The 19147-nt window shown below is 36.4% G+C and overlaps 1 protein-coding gene across 1 annotated transcript in view; it reads left to right on the forward strand.

Annotated features, from left to right (window-relative positions):
- LOC145666413 (uncharacterized) overlaps window positions 1-18852 on the forward strand; it is a 71771-nt gene extending 52919 nt beyond the window's left edge. The window contains exons 12-14 of the mRNA XM_081733623.1: window positions 2012-2184; window positions 13879-14376; window positions 16265-18852. Coding sequence (XP_081589749.1) covers window positions 2012-2184; window positions 13879-14376; window positions 16265-17292 — 1699 coding nt within the window. The 3' untranslated portion in view covers window positions 17293-18852. The remainder of the gene's footprint in view (window positions 1-2011; window positions 2185-13878; window positions 14377-16264) is intronic.
- Window positions 18853-19147: the final 295 nt, after the last annotated feature.

The following is a 19147-nucleotide window of genomic DNA, read 5'->3' on the forward strand; positions in this document are numbered from 1 at the left end:
TAAATGAAAAGTAAATTAGGACCATTAATTAAAACAAATTATTTTATTTAGCTTAAAATTATATTTTACACAAAATAAAATAATCCACAATTATTTTGTATAATTTATTCTAAATTTTTAAATAGAGTGTCTGGTGCCAGAAGTACGAAAATTGGTACCGTATTAGAAATACACAAGAAGTAACTTAGATTTTCAAGCTGTGACTTTTAGGGTGCAGACTTTACGCGGGTCACTTTTTTCCAACAAAAACTATCTCTGAAGTTGGGGTGCGGACATTACGCGAGCGTATACGGTAATCGTGGCCCCGCGTAGCGTAGTCGCTAACGCTCTCGCCTTCGGTGCGAGCAGTCCCGGGTTCGGTTCCCGAAGGGGGGTGTAAAACTTTTTCAGCCCAGCCATCCTAGATGCAGTTTTCCTGGGTTTTCCTCATTCATACCAGGCAGATGCTGGACTGGCATCTCACTTACTTCCCCAATCCTTTCTTCCGTCCCTTTCCCCGAATAGTGTGCCCGCCAAGGGACATCATCCTCATACGTGACGGAGTAAATGGCCATAGATGTCGAAAGACCAGAAATCTAAATCCTCCTCAAAGAGTATAATCGATTACAGGATACTTCTCTCTGCTTGTTCTCTTATCAATAACTGGAGAAAAGAAATCAGTGCAATTATCTTTGGCAAGGTAAAACGCAATTATATATAATTTATTATAAACGGTATTAAAATTCATTGATCTCTTCCGAAGTTATTGGCAAAAGAACATGTATCAGAGGAAATATCATTTTTGCTGGCGGTTGTATAGGTACACAGTCTAATAGTAGCTGTTACCTAATGAATTTTCATTGCACCACATGGAATTCTTGAATTATACGTTATGTTACAAAGGAAAGGTTTAAACTACTTTACTTTTTTCTTTTTCACCTAAACTCTGTTATTAATAAAGATAAAGAAATTGATAGATAGATAAGGATTGTTGGAATTTCTATATCAGAGGATTTAAAAGCGTGCCTTACTAAAAATAATACAAAATTTACCATTTTTCTTTTGCTTGTTTATTCATAAGTGAAAGGCGATAATGAAATGCAACTTACCACAGTCATAGATAATGTTATTATACAACAGAAAATATGAACCTGTGGAATTTTCAGTGTTGCCATCCATAGAAATTACAGTGTTGCCAGAATAACAATATTCCCAAAATCTAAGTTAAGGCAGCGACTAGAGGAACAAACTCAACTGCATTTGATTTCGTATCAAGCTGTTTTGGTATTCTGTGAACTACTTTTTAAATAACATTATTATGTAATTTTAATAACTGTATGTTAAAACTATTTTATTTATTACAAACTAAATACAACTATGATTTAAAAAGTAGTTCGCAGGATACCAAAACAACATAATACGCAATCAAGTGCTGTTGAATTCGTTCCTCTAGTCACTGCCTTAAGGTAGATTTTGGGGGAAATGTTATTCTGGTAATATTGTAATTTCTATGGATGGCAACACTGAAAATTCTTCAGGTTCATATTTTCTGTTGTAGAATAACATTATCTATGACTGTGGTAAGTTGAATTTCATTATCTCCTTTAATTTATGAATAAACAATCAAAAGAAAAACGGTAAACTTTTATTATTTTTAATAAGGCAGGGTCTGAAGCCTTAATCTTTTTGTAAACTGTACTTGTCCTGTAAAATTATAGCTACTACAAAACAATGCATTTTATTGTCAAGAGCTTCTTCGTAGCTAAGCGGTTAGCGTACGCGCCTCTGGCGCGGGACACCCGAGTTCGATTCCCGACGGGAGCTCATGTGATTCGGGTTCCACGTTAATCAGTAGGTCCACGTCTGCTGAACAGGACGTTAAACTCAAATTCAACTCAACCCATTTTATTGTCATTATTTCTACAAATAAACTTTTAGGTGTAATCTGTTGATTTGGTTGTAAATGTTGTTTAATTTTTATTTTATTTATTCATTATTAAGTATGTAATGAATACTAAATGTTTGTTTACAGGCTCTCTCAGGCGCATGCAAAGTTGATGTTCAGGAACTTCGTAACTGTAGAAGACGCAATTGTTGCTGTGTCTTTGATGGAGTCAAGTATGCAGGGTTCAGCTCTCATCAGCGAAATAAATGCTCTTCATACATCTTTTCCTGATGATCCGATGGGAGAATATGAAAAACAAGGTAAATCTTCATGCGAAAATAGAAGTACATAAAGTGAGCACAATAATACGATAGTATAATAGTAATATAAGAAGTTAGGTTTTGTGAATTTTATTTAAAGAAAATAGTTGACACATTTTCAATATTATTTTTAAAGTGGTAAGTGCTTTTGAAAACAGACACACAGAATGTGTCCGAAACCGTCCATTAAATTCCTTATAGAGGCAATTAAATACATAAATGCTCACTTACCACTTCTAAATTAATAGTTTTTGTGAGGTTTTATTATTTTGTCTCTGTTTACTATATACTACCGATTGATATAAAAATAAGGGAAGTCAAGGTATACAGGCATACATGACATTGGTAGTACGCGGACATTTCCTAAAGAATATATACACCGTGTTTCAAAAAGAGTGACCTAATCTTGGACGGTAATAATTATGGAACATGGGATGTGCCGGCAAGGAAATGAGTGTTGTTTAAATGAGCGTGGCCTAGAGCGTCAGAAAATCTCTGTTAGATGTCAGTCAATGCGTCTTCTCAGTTTGCAGTCAGTCAGAAGTAAGATGGCGTCCGCTCAACAAAAGGCGTTTTGTGTGCTGCAGTTTGCAGAGACTGAGTCAGTGATTTCTGTCCAGCGTGCTTTTCGTCGGCGTTTTGGCATTGATCCGCCTGCACCCAAAAACATTCGTCGTTGGTATGAAGAGACGATGCCTGTGCAAAGGTAAGAGTCCAGGTCGGCCTCACATTTCCGATGAAATGGTGGAACTTGTGGTGGTACTGCTGGTGGACACATAGAACATTTGTAAAAGCATAGCTAAAATTTGAAGATTTTGTATTTTGCAATTTAACCCATTTTTGTAGTATGTTTTTATCAATACATATGGACTTTTAAAATCAGGTCATTCTTTTTGAAACACCCTTCTCCCCTTTATTGGGAGCGGGAATATTCAAATATAAAGGAAACTTCATTTCAGAAGTTCTTTATTGCCATACTTAAGATTCTACGCCTAAAAACTGGCATTTAGTTACAGTTTACTAGTGCTGTTCTAAAGGTTTTTGTTGAATGTGTTAAGTGATTTGAGTGTGCTGTATTTAACACAATACTTAAATGTTTGTTCCAACAATGTTATTATTCATTTCTCTCTGAAAAATCCAGAAAGAATAGAGTTAAATTTGCACGGAATACTTCATTATAGAAATTGTATTTAGAACTACTCACAAGCTTTCTGTTAAACAACTCTTAAAGTTCCAAATTTTCGAAACCTTTCTTGTCCCATCTTCAGAAAAATAAATAAATAAAACTAACAGAAAACAACAAAGAAAGAACAAGAAAATGTATTTAAGGATGCTAGGATTTGTCTATAATATGAACAGTATAGCTCTCCGCATACGAGCGCCTGTACCTTTTATGTACGCAGTCCCGAATCAAGTTTTCAGTGGGAGAGCACAAAAAATGTAGTTTCACAATCATTCATTTTCATTAATTATTCTCTCTTTCAGCTTAAAGAGCATAAACAAGAGTTGCTCCATAATCATTCACTTGCTTTAATCATCGTTCCCTTTAGCCTAAAGGGTATAATCGTGGACATTAAACTCAAAAATTTAATTTTTTCAAACTCAACTTTATCACATATTTTATTACTTCCTGTTTAATTTTTGTTGTTGCTACCGCTCCCGCTTCTTTTCAGTCACCATTGTTTTTGTCATTTTAGTATTTACCTCCATTCAATATTCTTCGTTTTCTCCTCGAGTTTTCTAAATTAATATTCATTCTCGGTCCAGATTCCACAATAAGATCCATATATCCGGATATATTTACTACTTCTGCTGAAATAAATACATCTGATAATGAAAATAGTCATGGAGCCGCGGTGGCTCAGTGGTAGAGCGTTCACCTCTGGTGCATGGGGTCCCTGGTTTGATCCCAGTTCGCGCCAAGTGAACTTTGTGGTGGACAAACACCGTGTGCGTGGATTTTCTCGGGGTTCTCCCACTTTCTTCATTTCATTCATTTCTCATAATCACTGTCTCCTTCAGCCTAACCGGCATAACCGTTGGGCGTAAAACTCAAAAGATTTCATTTTTTGATAATAGTCATCCCCTCTAAAAATAACATTCGTCACTCTATACCGTTATAGATGCCGTTTTACTGATAACACGTAACTAGATGACTCATCACCGCTCACGCATAACCATTACAGTTAACTGCAGTGAGTGTGCTGTAACAATACGAGTTGTATGAAAACAACTAGTCAAGATGCGTTCGAACAAAGATGTGAAAGAATGACAAAAATTATGGAATGAAGAAAGTTGTAGGAGACTAAAGAAGCTCGAAGAAAACCCACGCACATATGCGTGTTCATCGCTTAGTCCATTTGGCACTAGTTGGAATCGAACCAGGGAGCGCCGCCCCAGATAAAAGGACTATATCACTAAGCCACTGCATCCCCTTATTTTTAATGAATGCTAATTATTCAATAGTTATCCCTATATAAAATTGAATTTCTAAGTGAAAAATCCTATCAAAACTACTTCCGAAAGTAAAGTAGATTAATGTAGAAGACGAGACGAAAAAATATTTCGGGAATCGAGACGAAAAACATTTGTCTCGTCTCGTCTCGAGGACAACATTAATATATATATATATATATATATATATATATATATACAGGGTGGTCGTGCATCAGTGACGGAAAATTCGGGAGGTGAATCTACAGGTAAAAACAAGCAAAAAATGTCATATGAACATTGGGTAAATGCGGCTTCGTTTAGACGCTAGAGGCGTCTGAAATGTCACCTTCCGAGGCGACAATTAGCAATATCGCAAGAACGGTGAGAAATACGAATGTCGGGTCAAAAGATATCAAAGGAAACCCCATCCGAAGAATGCAATTATGCATAAGTGATGGCGAAACAGTGGCGGCGCTAGAGGGGGGCACAAAGAAAGTGAATGAAACATGGAAAAAAGTGAAAAATTGTAGCAGGGGATGTTACTTGGAACATGCAACAACAAATGTTAATGAACAAAGGCAACAACGGCTAGTCTGTAGGGACACTATGAGAGGTGGAATGTTGAAATACAGTATCATTTTAACGGAGAGAAATAGAAATGTTGGGTCAAAAAATATCAAAGGAAACCCCATCCGAAGAATGCAATTATGCATAAGTGATGGCGAAATAGTGGCGGCGCTAGAGGAGGGCACAAAGAAAGTGAATGAAACATGGAGAAAAGTGAAAAATTTACACTGAAAAATTGTAGCAGGGGATGTTACTTGGAACATGCAACAACAAATGTTAATGAACAATGGCTACGCTGTAGAGACACTATGGAAGGCGGAATGTAGGAATAGAGTATCTCTATAACGGAGAGAAATAGGAATGGGTAAGAAGATTTCAAAGGAAACCCCATCCGAAGAATCCAATTATGCGTACGTACTGCGGAACAGTGGCGGCGCATGGGAGCTACAAAGAAATTGTTAAACACTCTTAGTGATGATACGTGCAAATCGTACAAAACACATACGGAAGATGAAGCCCAGTGTACTGTAAAAACAAGAGGTATTCTACTTACCATGGTCAACATAATGTTATCTTAAAAAAAGGTGTTCAATATGTCCTCCTTGTTCTTCGAGACAGACAGTTACACGATGGCGTAAGGATTCTCTGACTTCTGGCAATAATGCTGGAGTTCGCCGTAGTGTGGCAAATGCAGCTTATACACAGTAGCTAAGATCTTCAATGCCATGCACAGGCCGTGTATACACGAGAGTCTTCACGTAGCCCCACAGGAAAAAGTCTAGGGTATTCAGATTGGGAGAACGTGGGGGCCATACCCCTTTGCTTCCATGATCTATCTACCTGTGTGGAAATTTTTCGTTTAGATACGCACGAATAGTGGGACATAAATTTGAAGGGACGCCATCATGCTTAAACCACATACACTGTCGTGTCCTCAGTAGCACATCTTTAAGTAGAACAGGCAGGCCCTAGGCCAGAAACTGGAGATACGATATTGCTTATGTTCAATCGCTGTGGTAAGAAGTGTTGTTTCACAACGTCGTCATCAATAATACCAGCCAACACATGGAATTGGAAACGCTGATGATGCTTCGTCTCCACAATTGCATGCGGGTTGTTGAGTGTCCATCGATTGTCATTGCGAACATTTGTGATGCCATCCCGTATGAATGCCTCATCCGAGAACAACATCTGTGCTAGAACTTTTCTCCGCGTTTCATTCACTTTCTTTGTGCCCCTTGGGCCGCCACTGCTTCGCCATCACTTATGTATAATTGGATTCTTCGGATGGGTGTTCCTTTGAAATCTTCTTAACCGACATTCCTATTTCTCTCCGTTATACAGATACTCTATTCCTACATTCCGCCTCCCATAGTGTCCCTACAGCGTAGCCATTGTTGCCTTTGTTCCTTAACATTTGTTGTTGCATGTTCCAAGTAACATCCCCTGCTACAATTTTTCAGTGTAAATTTTTCACTTTTCTCCATGTTTCATTCACTTTCTTTTCGCCATCAGTTATGCATAATTGCATTCTTCGGATGGGGTTTCCTTTGATATCTTTTGACCCGACATTCGTATTTCTCACCGTTCTTACGATATTGCAAATTGCGCATCGGAAGGTGACATTTCAGACGCCTCTAGCGTCCAAACGAAGCCGCATTCACCCAATGTTCATATGACATTTTTTGCTTGTTTTTACCTGTAGATTGATCTCCCGAATTTTCCGTCATTGATGCACGACCACCCTGTATATATATATATATATAAGGTAAGAGTAGTCTATAAACAACAAAATATCGAATTTAATAACAATTTTAAAAGTTTGAAGTGCGAAAAGAGATACAAGTCTCAAAAAATATTTGAAGTAGACAACTGTAGCACCGGTCAATGCATGGAAATTATATTGAGATAGAACTGAATACAAAAAGGTTACGAAATTACAATCAAGAAATTGTTAATAAAATTCATAAAACTCAATAATTACCTCCGTCCTTACAGAAAGTTACCTTTTCGAATTTGCCTTGCCAACCCACACAAATGTCAAATTTTGAAGACTTTGGGATATACTTTCCTTTCACCCCTTTAACATGACCCTGATTATAATAAATAAAAATTTTGTTACCTGGGTTATAAAGCTTGAATTGTAAGTGTATCATGGAAACGAAATGATATGATTTGGCTTTCGCAATTTATAGATTCCCTTTCCCTCGAAAAGGACACACCAGTAATGACATCTATGGACATTAGGGTAGAGCGAAAAAATCAAATTTTCGAATATTGAATTCTAATAGTGGTCAAAAGTTGTGTATTCGCATGTTAATCATGGAGTGCGGTGGCTCAGTGATAGAGCGTTCACGTCCGGTGCGTGGGGTCCCTGGTTCGATCCCAGCCACGTGGACTTTGTGGTGGACAAACACCGTGCTCGTGGGTTTTCTCGGGGTTCTCCCGTTTCCTCCCACTTTCTTCATTCCACCATTTTACTCATCTCTCATCATCACCGTCCCCTTTAGCCTAGCCGGCATAACCGTGGGACGTAAAACTTAAAGATTTCATTTCATTTCCGCATGCTAAGCAATGGAAAAGTAACGAAAAAAACACACTTTGGATCTTCAGTTCGCGCAAGCTGATTAAAATTTAAAAAAAAAAAAATACAAAAGACACCAAAATTTACTCTCATGCGAAAAAATCAGATTTTCGAGTATCGAATTCTCAAAAGTTGCGTATTCGCATGCTAATCAATGGAAAAATAACTAAAAAATCACACTTTGGATCTTCAGTTCGCGCAAACGGCCTAAAGTTTGAAAAAATATTACAAAAACACCAAAATTTACCTTTATGAGAAAAACAGATTTTTGAGTATCGTATTCTAATAAGGCTCAAAAGTTGCGTATTTACGTGTTAATCAATGGAAAAATAACGAAAATAATCACACTTTGGATCTTCAGTTCGTGCAAACGCCCTAAATAAAAAAAAAAAAAAACCTTTACGCAAGAAACCTTTACAGACCACTTTTTTTTATCTCTATAGCGTCTGAGTAGTTTGTTTTAGTTCTGTAAGGTCATGTTTGTTATTAATTCGTTAATATGAGTGATTTTATTATACATTTTATTTTCATCGTGATTTTGCAACTCTTAGCTTCTTCATGAAATGGTCCAGAACTCACCACGAGAAAGTGGCTGCAATTCGAGTTCCACCCACACCCTACCTAACTCTCCTATCAATTAAGGTGTGCTAAATTGTTGATTTAGTCAAGAATATTGTCTTAAATTCAGACTTTTTAAAATCAAATTTTGACATTGTGAGTCTTGAGAGCAAAGTTGCTCTAATGCAGTCATCTCTGTTTTTTTGTCCGCACATTTTTCCTGCAGATTCTGTAACAAGTTCGACACAACTTTCAACTTCCTGAATATGACATGGAAAATTTAAAAAGTCAAACTCATGAGTAGATTTGTCATGCGTAAGTGATAGTTTCTGTTGTCAAGCTGTCGAGCTTACAACAGCTTACACTTTTTCCAATCTATCACTTATGTATGACAAATCTGCTCATGAGTTTAACTTTTGAAATTTTCCATGCCATATTCAGGAAGTCGAAAAACATGTCAAACTTGTCACAGAGTATACAGGAAAAGTGTGCAGACAAGAAAACGGAGATGGCTACATTAGAGCAACTTTGCTCTCAGGACTCACAATGCCAAAATTTGATTTAATAATAATAATAACAATAAAGAATCTAAATTTAAGACTACGTCCTTGACTAAATCAACATAACTTCGCACATGTTAATTAATAGGACGATTGGATAGGGTGTGGATGGAATTCGAATTGCAGCCATCTTCTCGTGGTGAGTTATGGGCCATTTCAAGGGGAAAAAACGTTGAGAAATGAGCGAAGAGGTGCAAAATCATGATGAAAATAAAATGTGTAAAATCACTCACATTAACGAATTAATAAAAAACATGACCTCACACAACTGAAATAAAGCACTTAGACGCTACAGAAATTTAAAAAATTAAAGAAAAAATAATTAAGTAATCTGAATATTTCTTGCGTAAAGGTAAATTTTAGTGTTTTTTAATTTAGGCCGTTTACGTGACCTGAAGATCCAAAGTGTGATTATTTTAGTTATTTTTCCATTTGATTAGCGTGCGAATACGCAACTTTTGAGCCCTATTAGAATTCGATACTCGAAAATTTGATTTTTTCGCTCCATCCTAATGGACATGTCTCCCAATTGCTTGAACCGGACGGGAATGAGAAATTAATGTCAACATAGTATAGTGCAAATTACTCATTGCTTTTAATATCTTGTATTGTTATTCGAGGAAAAATTTCGCAAGTGCTTTTCGAAAGCAATTTGTGTGCATTTTAGAAAAAGAACCACGGTTTTATATGCATCCTAAGCTTGTTAAAATGACTTGGCGTTTCCTTGTTTTTCATTGATTTCTATAGGAGTTTTTGATTATTAATATAATAAATTATACTTTTAATATGCAGATGAAGCTTCTGTCGGTATAACTGCATTAACGTATCGGTTATTTACATTGAACTATTGTGCCATTTAAAAGAAAGAAAAGAAAAACCTCATGGGCCTGAGTTCTGTAGTGAAAGTTGTTTATGGCCCATGTTAAATCGAAACTTTTAATCCATACTAGCTGTACCCAGTCCTGCTATCTCTTAAGTATACGTTGCTAGATAAGCAACAACATTAACTTCATCATTCTAGTAATATTGCGAAAAGTTTTTTCTTCCTTTCCTTTATTCTTCAGTTTTTGAATCTCAGAAGCTTAAAATTTCTTGATTTTTGTCTTTCTATTTTTTTTTTTTTTAAGGAGACTCAGTTTATTCATTTTTTTTTTTTCCCTTGTAAGTTTTCTTCTTTCTTTCTTATCTCTGCTGTTCGTTTCATATCACTGACAACTCTTGGTTTCTTCAGTCTGGTGTAAAAATGAGTGAGACTGGTTATTGAGTGGACTTCTCAGGATAGGTAATTCGTTACACCTAATAATCCGAACAGATATTTTTTTAAGTAAGAGATATTAGGCTAGTAGAGGAGATTTAATTATTTATCGTAACAGCTCTTTCAATACCGTACCCAGGCCCATATTGAAGTATTTTACGCCCCTGAACACAAGAAAATTTTGCATCCCTCCCCCTTATTTGTCCGTGTTCAGTATAGGCCTAAACCATGCGGCCACATCCACTTCATTGATCCAACAGCAACGGGACGGGTTACGCAAATCCAAATGCACAGGTTGGCTGGCAGTAAGCAATAGCCTGTTCCTAGCACTACAATGCAGTTGACGAAAGCTGGCTTCTGGTAGTTTGACAGAGCACGTGGTATAATGATAGTGCTGTTGCCGAAAAGCTTGCGACAACAGAGGTAGCAGCTCCGACGACACACTTAGGATGTTTAATAAGTCATAATCTATAATACTGTAGTAAGACAGGAAGATATGATTTCCAAATAATAATATTATTACTACTTGGAACTGGCATTTGCAAGGGGTTGGGTTTCGGGATTCATTCTCCTTTCAGCAAGACATTATGGAAAAGAAACATTTACTATACTGTGATGTTAAATTTTTATATATATATATATATATATAGATAGATAGATAAATATAATATAAAATAAAACACATATCCTGAAAGGATATGAGATTGATTTCTTCAATCCCTCCCCTCCGTCCTTGATGAATCTACAAGAAAACTAAAGAATAGATTCATAAAATTGGTTTTACATTGAGTTTACACAAAATCCGAAACTTTGATGTCTTACGTGATATAAAACAGGAGACAGTTTGATATGAAACCTTCACACCTTCGTACGTGTTGGGGAAAAAGTGCTGCAATAAGTACACACACGTCGAAGTGAAAATATTTTAAAGATATAAATGAGACTGTATTATGTGGATTGTTTAAATTCAGATTATATAGTTTTAGCTGAGATGTACTAAGTATATGTTCATGGTTCTGTATTTTATAAATATGTTTTTGTTTATATCATCTTTTACTTGAAATTATAGATTATATTAAAGTAAACATTCATATTTACATTTTGGTACTAATTGGCTTTGGTAAGAGTTTACATATATGGAAAAATTTATAATTCGTTAGGCCTAACTTGTAAGCCTAACGTTAATAGTGAACGATACGGATAAAATGTATAATGCAGTCTCCATCACAAACAAGTTTTATACAGGTGTAACAGTACGTGTAACAAAATCAAACTCTATCTTTTACCAATTGGGACAGGTTTTTGTACTTTTACGTGTCATGCCAATCTAGCATCTGCTGTTGGAGTGATTAACATTTGGCATCTTCCTCAAAAAAACAACACCGTATAACAACGATATCCATCCTTCCTTATAAAATCTTCATTCCTAAAAAATTCTTATATCGAAACTATCTTTTTAAGTGCTTTGCACAGTTGTATTCCCATCCGTGAATAAACTATCTTTCTGTAACGAATCAAGGGAAGAATTTAAAGTCGGATATTTCTTGGTACTACCTATAAACGTGAGATCGAACTGCATTCTTCGTGAAGTTGTCTATGCTTGACTTGCTCGTGACCTTTATATATATACTAGCATCGATTACCCGCTTGGCTGGGTTAAAATGAAAATTAAAATGCACAACTCCGTATTTCATGTGTTTGATACCCGTGAAAAATGCTGTTTTCGTTTTCAGTGGCATCCATTTAAACGGCATCGGATAGATTACTGTTCATCTCAGCTACCCCGAAAACTATAGATTTGACCCTAATATCGGTCATTTTAGATCATTTATAAGTGTTCCTCCCCTAAGTTGCAGCGTCAAAGTAAAATAATAAATCATCACAGGCCCGAACCTCATCTATGCTGAAAATTTGATCGAGATCGGTCGGGTAATTCCAAGTTTTATTTATTTTTATATATATATCTTCTCCTCTCCTCCCCCTCCGCTAAGTTCTACCGTCAAAGTGATATGGTAAAAACCATCCCAGGACCAAACCTCATCTACGTGGAAAATTTGATCGAGACCGGTCTGGTGGTTCAAGAGTAATGAAGTCACAAAGACAGTCACTTTCATTTTATTTATTTATTTATGTACATATATCTTACCCACTCTCTCTCTTAAGTTGTACCGTCAGAGTAAAATGATAAAATTCATCTCAGGCCCGAACATCATCTATGTTGAAAATAATCAAGATAGGTTGGGTGTCCCATGAGTTAACTTTTATATACTATATATATATATATATATATATATATATATATATATATATATCCCTCTCCGCCCCTAGGTTCTACCGCCAAAGAGAAAATATAAGAAAACTTCCCAGTCCCGAACCTCATCTATGTTGAAAATTTGATCGAGATTGGTCGGGTTGTTCAAGAGGTGTTAAGTCACAAAGCTAGTCACTTTTATTTTTATTTATATTGATTTTTATATATCTCGCCCCCCTCCTCCCCTTCCCTATGTTGTTCCGTCAAAGTTAACTGATAAAATCCATTCCGGCCCCAAACCTCTTCTATGTTGAAAATTTGATCGAGATGGGTCTGATGGTTCAAGAGTTATTAAGTTTTATTTATTTTTTTCTATCTCCCCCTACCCTAAGTTCAACCGTCAAAGTGAATAGCTAAAAATACTCACATGTCAGAACCGCATCTATGTTAAAAATTTGATTGAGATCGGTCGGGCGGTTCAAGAGATTAAAAGTCACAAACATAGTCACTTCCAATTTTATAATATATATATATATAAAATACCAGGTGCTGTAAGTGATACCGAAAAAATATCGTCAATATCTTCGCATTTTTCTTGCAATTACACGAATAATAGTTCGTTAACTAACTTTCAAAAAATTCGAAGTGAGCTTGAGCACCTGGTGTATGGAAGAAGAAAAAAAAAGGTCTCTATCTCCTTTCTCGCCTTCGAAATAGCATCGTGCGTTATATGTCATTTCCTGTGACAGATTTCTGTCGTATTCGTTGTTGTTCCAGCATTTTCAGTTATATTTATCTTTCTTTTGTAAGCACAGCATATACCAACTATTCACAATTAACAATTATCAGTATTTTGGAAAGAGCACTTAAAACAGCATATATTAAAACAACTATTAAACAGATGCTATTATTTCATAACAGAAACAACTATTGGCAGAAGATTCAATCCTTAACTACCGGCAACAGCACGGTCAATGACCTTGGTTTCCTAGAACCAACGTGGAAGAATACTACGGTGATTTTCGAACTACCCTCTCTTTTTTTTCATTTACAACACGTGTAGCCATCTGTCAGAGGCCAGCTTTCGTTAATTGCACTATAGTAGCGTTGTAGCGAAAAAACTCGGTCGTGCTGTCGTACCAACATTGTTTTCAGTATAGATTTCTCTTAAATTTCTCTCCTGTCAACAGTCTCTTTTTTCCGCATGCCGTACTTCAATCTCGATTTCTTTATATATCCCATCCTAGACCCGGGCCCCTGTGATCTGTGCGTAAATGGAGCCTATCTGTACTCTGTCACCTTCACACTCGATTGAAGAATACAGTTGTAAATATTGTAAGTTTTCGATTACTTGAAACAAACAGCATAGATATAAACAAAAATAAATAAGATCAAAAATTTAAGAAATTAAAAATATGCTGTGCGTACCGCGCCAGTAATATTTATTTATATATATTCATTATTTTTTCTGCTTCAATTTCAGCTAAACTTATTCTTCAGAGATTATATCTGGAAGACATCTTGAAAGATGAAATGAAGAGACTTAGGGATTTGAAACCTCATTCGACGTCAGAACATTTTAGCAGAAGCTCTTCAATGCCGAAACATAGCCAGCGGATGAACGAAATGATTAGTGTCAATAACTCCGAAGGAGATGGCGCACTGAATGAAGGAAATGATACACTAAACTTAAACGGCTCTAGAGAAGATGAACTTTTCACGTTTCTCACAAGTACTCAAAAGAACAATGAGGAACGAATTGTGTCAAAAGATAATATACCACGCGCTGTGCAGGACAGTAATTTGAGCGATGATAATATTACTAATGGAAGTCCCGAGTGTGTTTCAAGGAAAGTTGTGTTGCAGCCATCTGTGACAGACAAGTTAGCGTCTATTTTGAAAAGCATACGGAAGAACAAGGATAACAATGTGTGTCAATCAGTGGAACTCCAAAAATCAAAAAAGTCAGGGAAAAGAAAAAGTAAGTATTTACAATGTATGATTATGTACATTGTTAATTGTATTACAGTGATATGCAAATACTTACCATTTCATTTATGGAGGGAGCGTTGATAAGTTACGAATAGTGTTGCAATACTTTTAATTAGTACTGTCTGATTTCCCTCTGATTATGTTCTTTTTTTTTCTTTCTTTCATTTTCCACTTTACTTTTTCCAGTGTACAATAACTACATGGATGAATCCAAAAATAATAATAGCTTTATTTATTTATTTATTTACTTATTTATTTATTGTGTGTTTTTGTTTGTTCTTCATAGTGAAGTTTTGTCTTATTCCGGTTAATACAAATACATATCCAAACCCTATTCTTTTTCATGAAGGGCCGACTTAGCGATAATAGCGGGCCATTAATAGTTTAGTATTACTAATATATTGTTACTGTATTTCTGTTAATACTTCTCAAGTGAAATTGACGGTTATACACTGCTGTCCAAAAGTATAACATAATGAGAAAATCTCGGTAATGAATGCATAAAAAGCTTGAGAACAGTATATAACCGTCACTTGATATCAGTGGGATAGTGTGATGTCGAGCAACTTTGGCACATAAGCACGTTTGCTTTCTCAAGGTCGCAGTGTGTGCAGTGCCCTGATAACAGCGCACTACACTACACCTTATTTGAGATAGTGCACCTGTGAAATACAGAAGTGTTTTCTGTGTGTGAGTAAGTGCTGTTGGCTACGAGGCCGCAATATTAGTTTTTTGTTGAAGGGTAGGATAATCTGGCAATTGGAAGTATATCTAACATAGACAGAGGTCTCTGAGGCGTTGAATGTGCCCAAACCAGGCTGTGGCACAGGTTTCAAACTATGAGAGACGTCCGACGTCGACTCATACCAATTCGGCAACGGATCACACGCCCTCAACAGAACTGTTACCTGCCATTAATGCCAAGATGTAATACCGACAGCTGCATACAGCTGGTCTCAACACTAAACGATCGGTAGTGATTATCCCTCTCATCCCTATGCAACGGCGGAGCGAGGGACATCGTCACTGGACCAAGTACCAATGGCGCCATGTGCTCTTCTGGGGATGAGTCGCAATTTAGTTTACAGACTGATTCGCGGTACACATGACCCGGGTAGAACAGGGACCCGTTATAAATCGCATAGTGCCATGGAAAGCGACCAATATGGTGGTGGTGTAGGCAGGCATCATGCTTAATGGACGTAACGAGCTACACATTTTCAAGAATGGTACAGGTGTAGATGCTAGATCTAATATGCGGCTTTTTGGAGTGCAGTGCGTTCATCATTCATTATCATAGATGATAGCAAATTATGCCACTGAGCATCATGGAGGAGTTTTTTCAGAGGGAAGACATCCAGTGCATGGAGCGACCGATGCGGTCACAGAATTGAACTCCATTGAATATTCCTAGAATGCACTGAAAAGGCGAATTATAGCCAAACAGTTGCCTCCATGAACGATTCCAGAGCCCTGTATTACCTTTAGAGAGTTGTGGAAATGTCTTCCAGCTGACTCTACCAACTTCCTTATTGCAAGCATGCGACGAGAGGCCTGTGTATCTGCCAGAGTTGAACGGAGTATCATGGTCAGCATCCACGGCAAACTCCAGTTTCTCCATTTTCTTGCGTGCATAGGTCCTTTGGGGCCATTTCTCTTTAAACTCTTAATTCTGTTCTAGAGCTCTTTCTGTCCGTTTGTCTTTGTTCCTGCCCGTTCCCCGTTCGTGCACGTATATAAATTTGTGATGTCTCTAACCGTTCAAATCTGCTTTTATTGCAAGAAATATAATTATACTGTACTTCTAGACACCAATACAGCTTGTACTATTATAGCATAACTAAGTTATTAACAATTATGTATTTTTATTGTTTTAGGCAAACAGTTGCATACTTCAGATGTTCCATCATTGTCCACTGAGAATGTGTTACCTTCAACAAGCGGGGAGCATGATCCTCCAGTGAATGATGTAGAAGAAAATCAGCCAGTGAAAAAGAAACGTGCCAATAAAATGAACTCTTCAACTGTCGACAATAATAAAAAGAAGAAAGGCAGTAGAAGTAATAGTGAAGATTCAAAGAAGCGGAAGAAAACTGTGATCGAAGATTCAGGTACTATGGACTCTTCATCTGAGAAGGAAGATAGTTTTAGTGAAGAAAAAATAAAACTTTTGAAAGATAAATTTACATTTTATAAAGGAGAAAAAAAGAAATTCGTAATATCTCGTGGAAATATAAACCAGGTAACAGAAATTAAGGACTCTACAATTGACTCCATTATCAAAAATGACATATCCCTTATAGAACACACTGCATCTGATTTTGATAATAGTAATAACTTAGAAAGTGAGAGGTCCAAATTTCAAACCGAACATGAATTTGTAAATCCAAACACAGTTGATCTAACTCAAAAAGTCCCCACTAATGTTGAAGAATGTAGTGTTGTGAAACATAGACTCTCTTCAAAATCATCACCATCCAGTGAAAATAGCTCTGGAGATGATGCCAGAAAAAATGATAGTTATGTTCAGCGCCAAGTGACGTTAAAAACACTAGAAAAACTGAAACAGTTCAAATGCGTATCGAAACCAGTTTCTAAAGATGAAAATACAGTTAATGGTAATTCAAAGAGTGACGTTCAAGTCATTAATAAACCTGAACCAGTTATAAACAATAACGTACCTGAGACAAGTAAAAGTAACGAAGTTAACACTACATCTGCAGATAAACGTACGGGATTAGATAGACTGATCCAGTGTGGTAAATCATTGCTTAGTTCAGGTACAGTTTTGACGTCTCAAACCCCAAGTCAGAAACCTAGTTGGCTACAGAAATCGTCGAATTTGGGATCTTTTTGCGTCAGTAGCGATATTATAGATGATAATGATTTAGATTTTGAGTTGTAATTAGCGAATGCCAGGAATGAATTTGTACAGGTAAATAATTTTATATGATCTATTAAATCGGAAATACTTTTCAGTAATTTTTAAGTAAGAGCTCAAGCAATGTAACTGAAGTTTCAGGTTTATAATATACACTGGCACAGAATATGTAATAAAGTTATTTGGAACTTATCTCTTTCGTAAAACTTTTTTTAAATTTAAATTCAGTAAGAATAGGATTGTTCATTTGAATGTTCTTTAAAATCGAAATCAGAACAAACACCTTCCTTAAGCTACACAGTGACCATAGTCTAAACCAGTTACAGTATTTTTCTGATTAAATATGAGCTGTTGCGCGGTCGAAAGACAATCAACTGAAAAAAATCTTTGTTGTTACTTAAATTATGTATTTCGCCGTATGAGGAATTTTGAAGTCTGCGATGTACCCTATATTTCTAAATCCAAGACAAGATTTTTTTGCCGCAATTTTGTACTAAAAAATATGGACTCATCTTGCTTTCGCGACATATGTGTAGAGTTCTTTCTTTATTGAACAGAATCACGAGCTTTCATTAAACTCTTAACTTTACGCTATTCCTCGTCTATCGCTTTAGCCTTGAACGTTTGCAGGTTCGGGAGCATGGTGGCTCGCTGGTAAAGCGCTTACTTTTGTCGCATGCGGTCCCTGGTTCGATCCCCGGCTAAGTAAATTTGTGGTGGACAACATCGTGTCCGTGATTTTTCTCGGGGTACTCTCGTTTCCTCCCACATTTTCATTCCACCAAATTTTCCATCATCATGCACTTGCCTTAATCATCCGTCTCTCCTAACCTACAGGGCATAATCATGGGTCGTTAAAGTGAAAGGTTTCATTTCATTTTCACTTCGTTCACAGGTTCAGTGGACCTTTCCAGTGAGGAAGTCTAAGGAAGATCTGTATCCAGGTTGTCTACTAAAATTCCAAAATGAAATTTCGTGACTTTTTCTTTACCAAATCATAAAATTTTCTAACATTTTGAAGAGCGAATTCGGGTACTAATTAGGCCGAATTTTCATCCATGCAATAGAAACATAATTTGCTTGCGAGTTGGTAGCGTCTAACTAAACCCGACCATAGACACTTTTGGTGGTGAATTGTGACGTTTTGTAGAACAGAATTTTCCAATCTGTACTTACATTTGTACAGTTTAAAAAAATCGTGACCCAAAAGCTAAGTTTCGTGACTTTCATGACCGTTTTCTGATTTCGTGACTTTTTCGTGACTTTCGTGACCGATACACACCCTGGTATCTGATTTGGTTTTTAGTATAGTTTGAGAGTAACTTCTGAAAATATACATAGTATGTGCTGTAGATGTATTTTCTTTTAATCCTTTGTTACGAAAATTGGGGAGGGATATTTTAGGAAAATCCGAGATCTTGATCATCCTCAAAAGAAGATACCAAAGATAAAAACCATAACTTCTAGATCCTGTGTTGAAGAGAATTCAAGGAATTTAAAGGTTGTACGTTTGAGAGACTGTACTGAAAATAGTGACATTGTACGTATTCTGTATAAGAAATAAATAATTTTCTCTTACGAAAGGGGCAAACTCAGTATTATTGTAAAGTAATATGTTTACGTTTTTGGATAATCCTTGTATATTTCACTTCACTTGTACTACGAATGTTGGGAAAAAAAAAATATCTGACTGGCGAGAACTCTAATCCTGGTCTTGTGTGTAGGAGAGCTGCTGTATGAAGCCGTCAGCTTTTTGTGACTATTTCTGATGAAATATTGAGGTTGAAGAAATAAATATTAATCAATCTCCTAGCTAAATCGCGAAATTCTAATCAATTTCTGTATGTAAATTTTTAGAATAAGGTTCTGTGACCGCGCG

The sequence above is a fragment of the Thermobia domestica genome, chromosome 12 (assembly GCF_964235325.1).
Source record: "Thermobia domestica chromosome 12, izTheDome1.hap1.1, whole genome shotgun sequence".
Taxonomy (NCBI): domain Eukaryota; kingdom Metazoa; phylum Arthropoda; class Insecta; order Zygentoma; family Lepismatidae; genus Thermobia; species Thermobia domestica.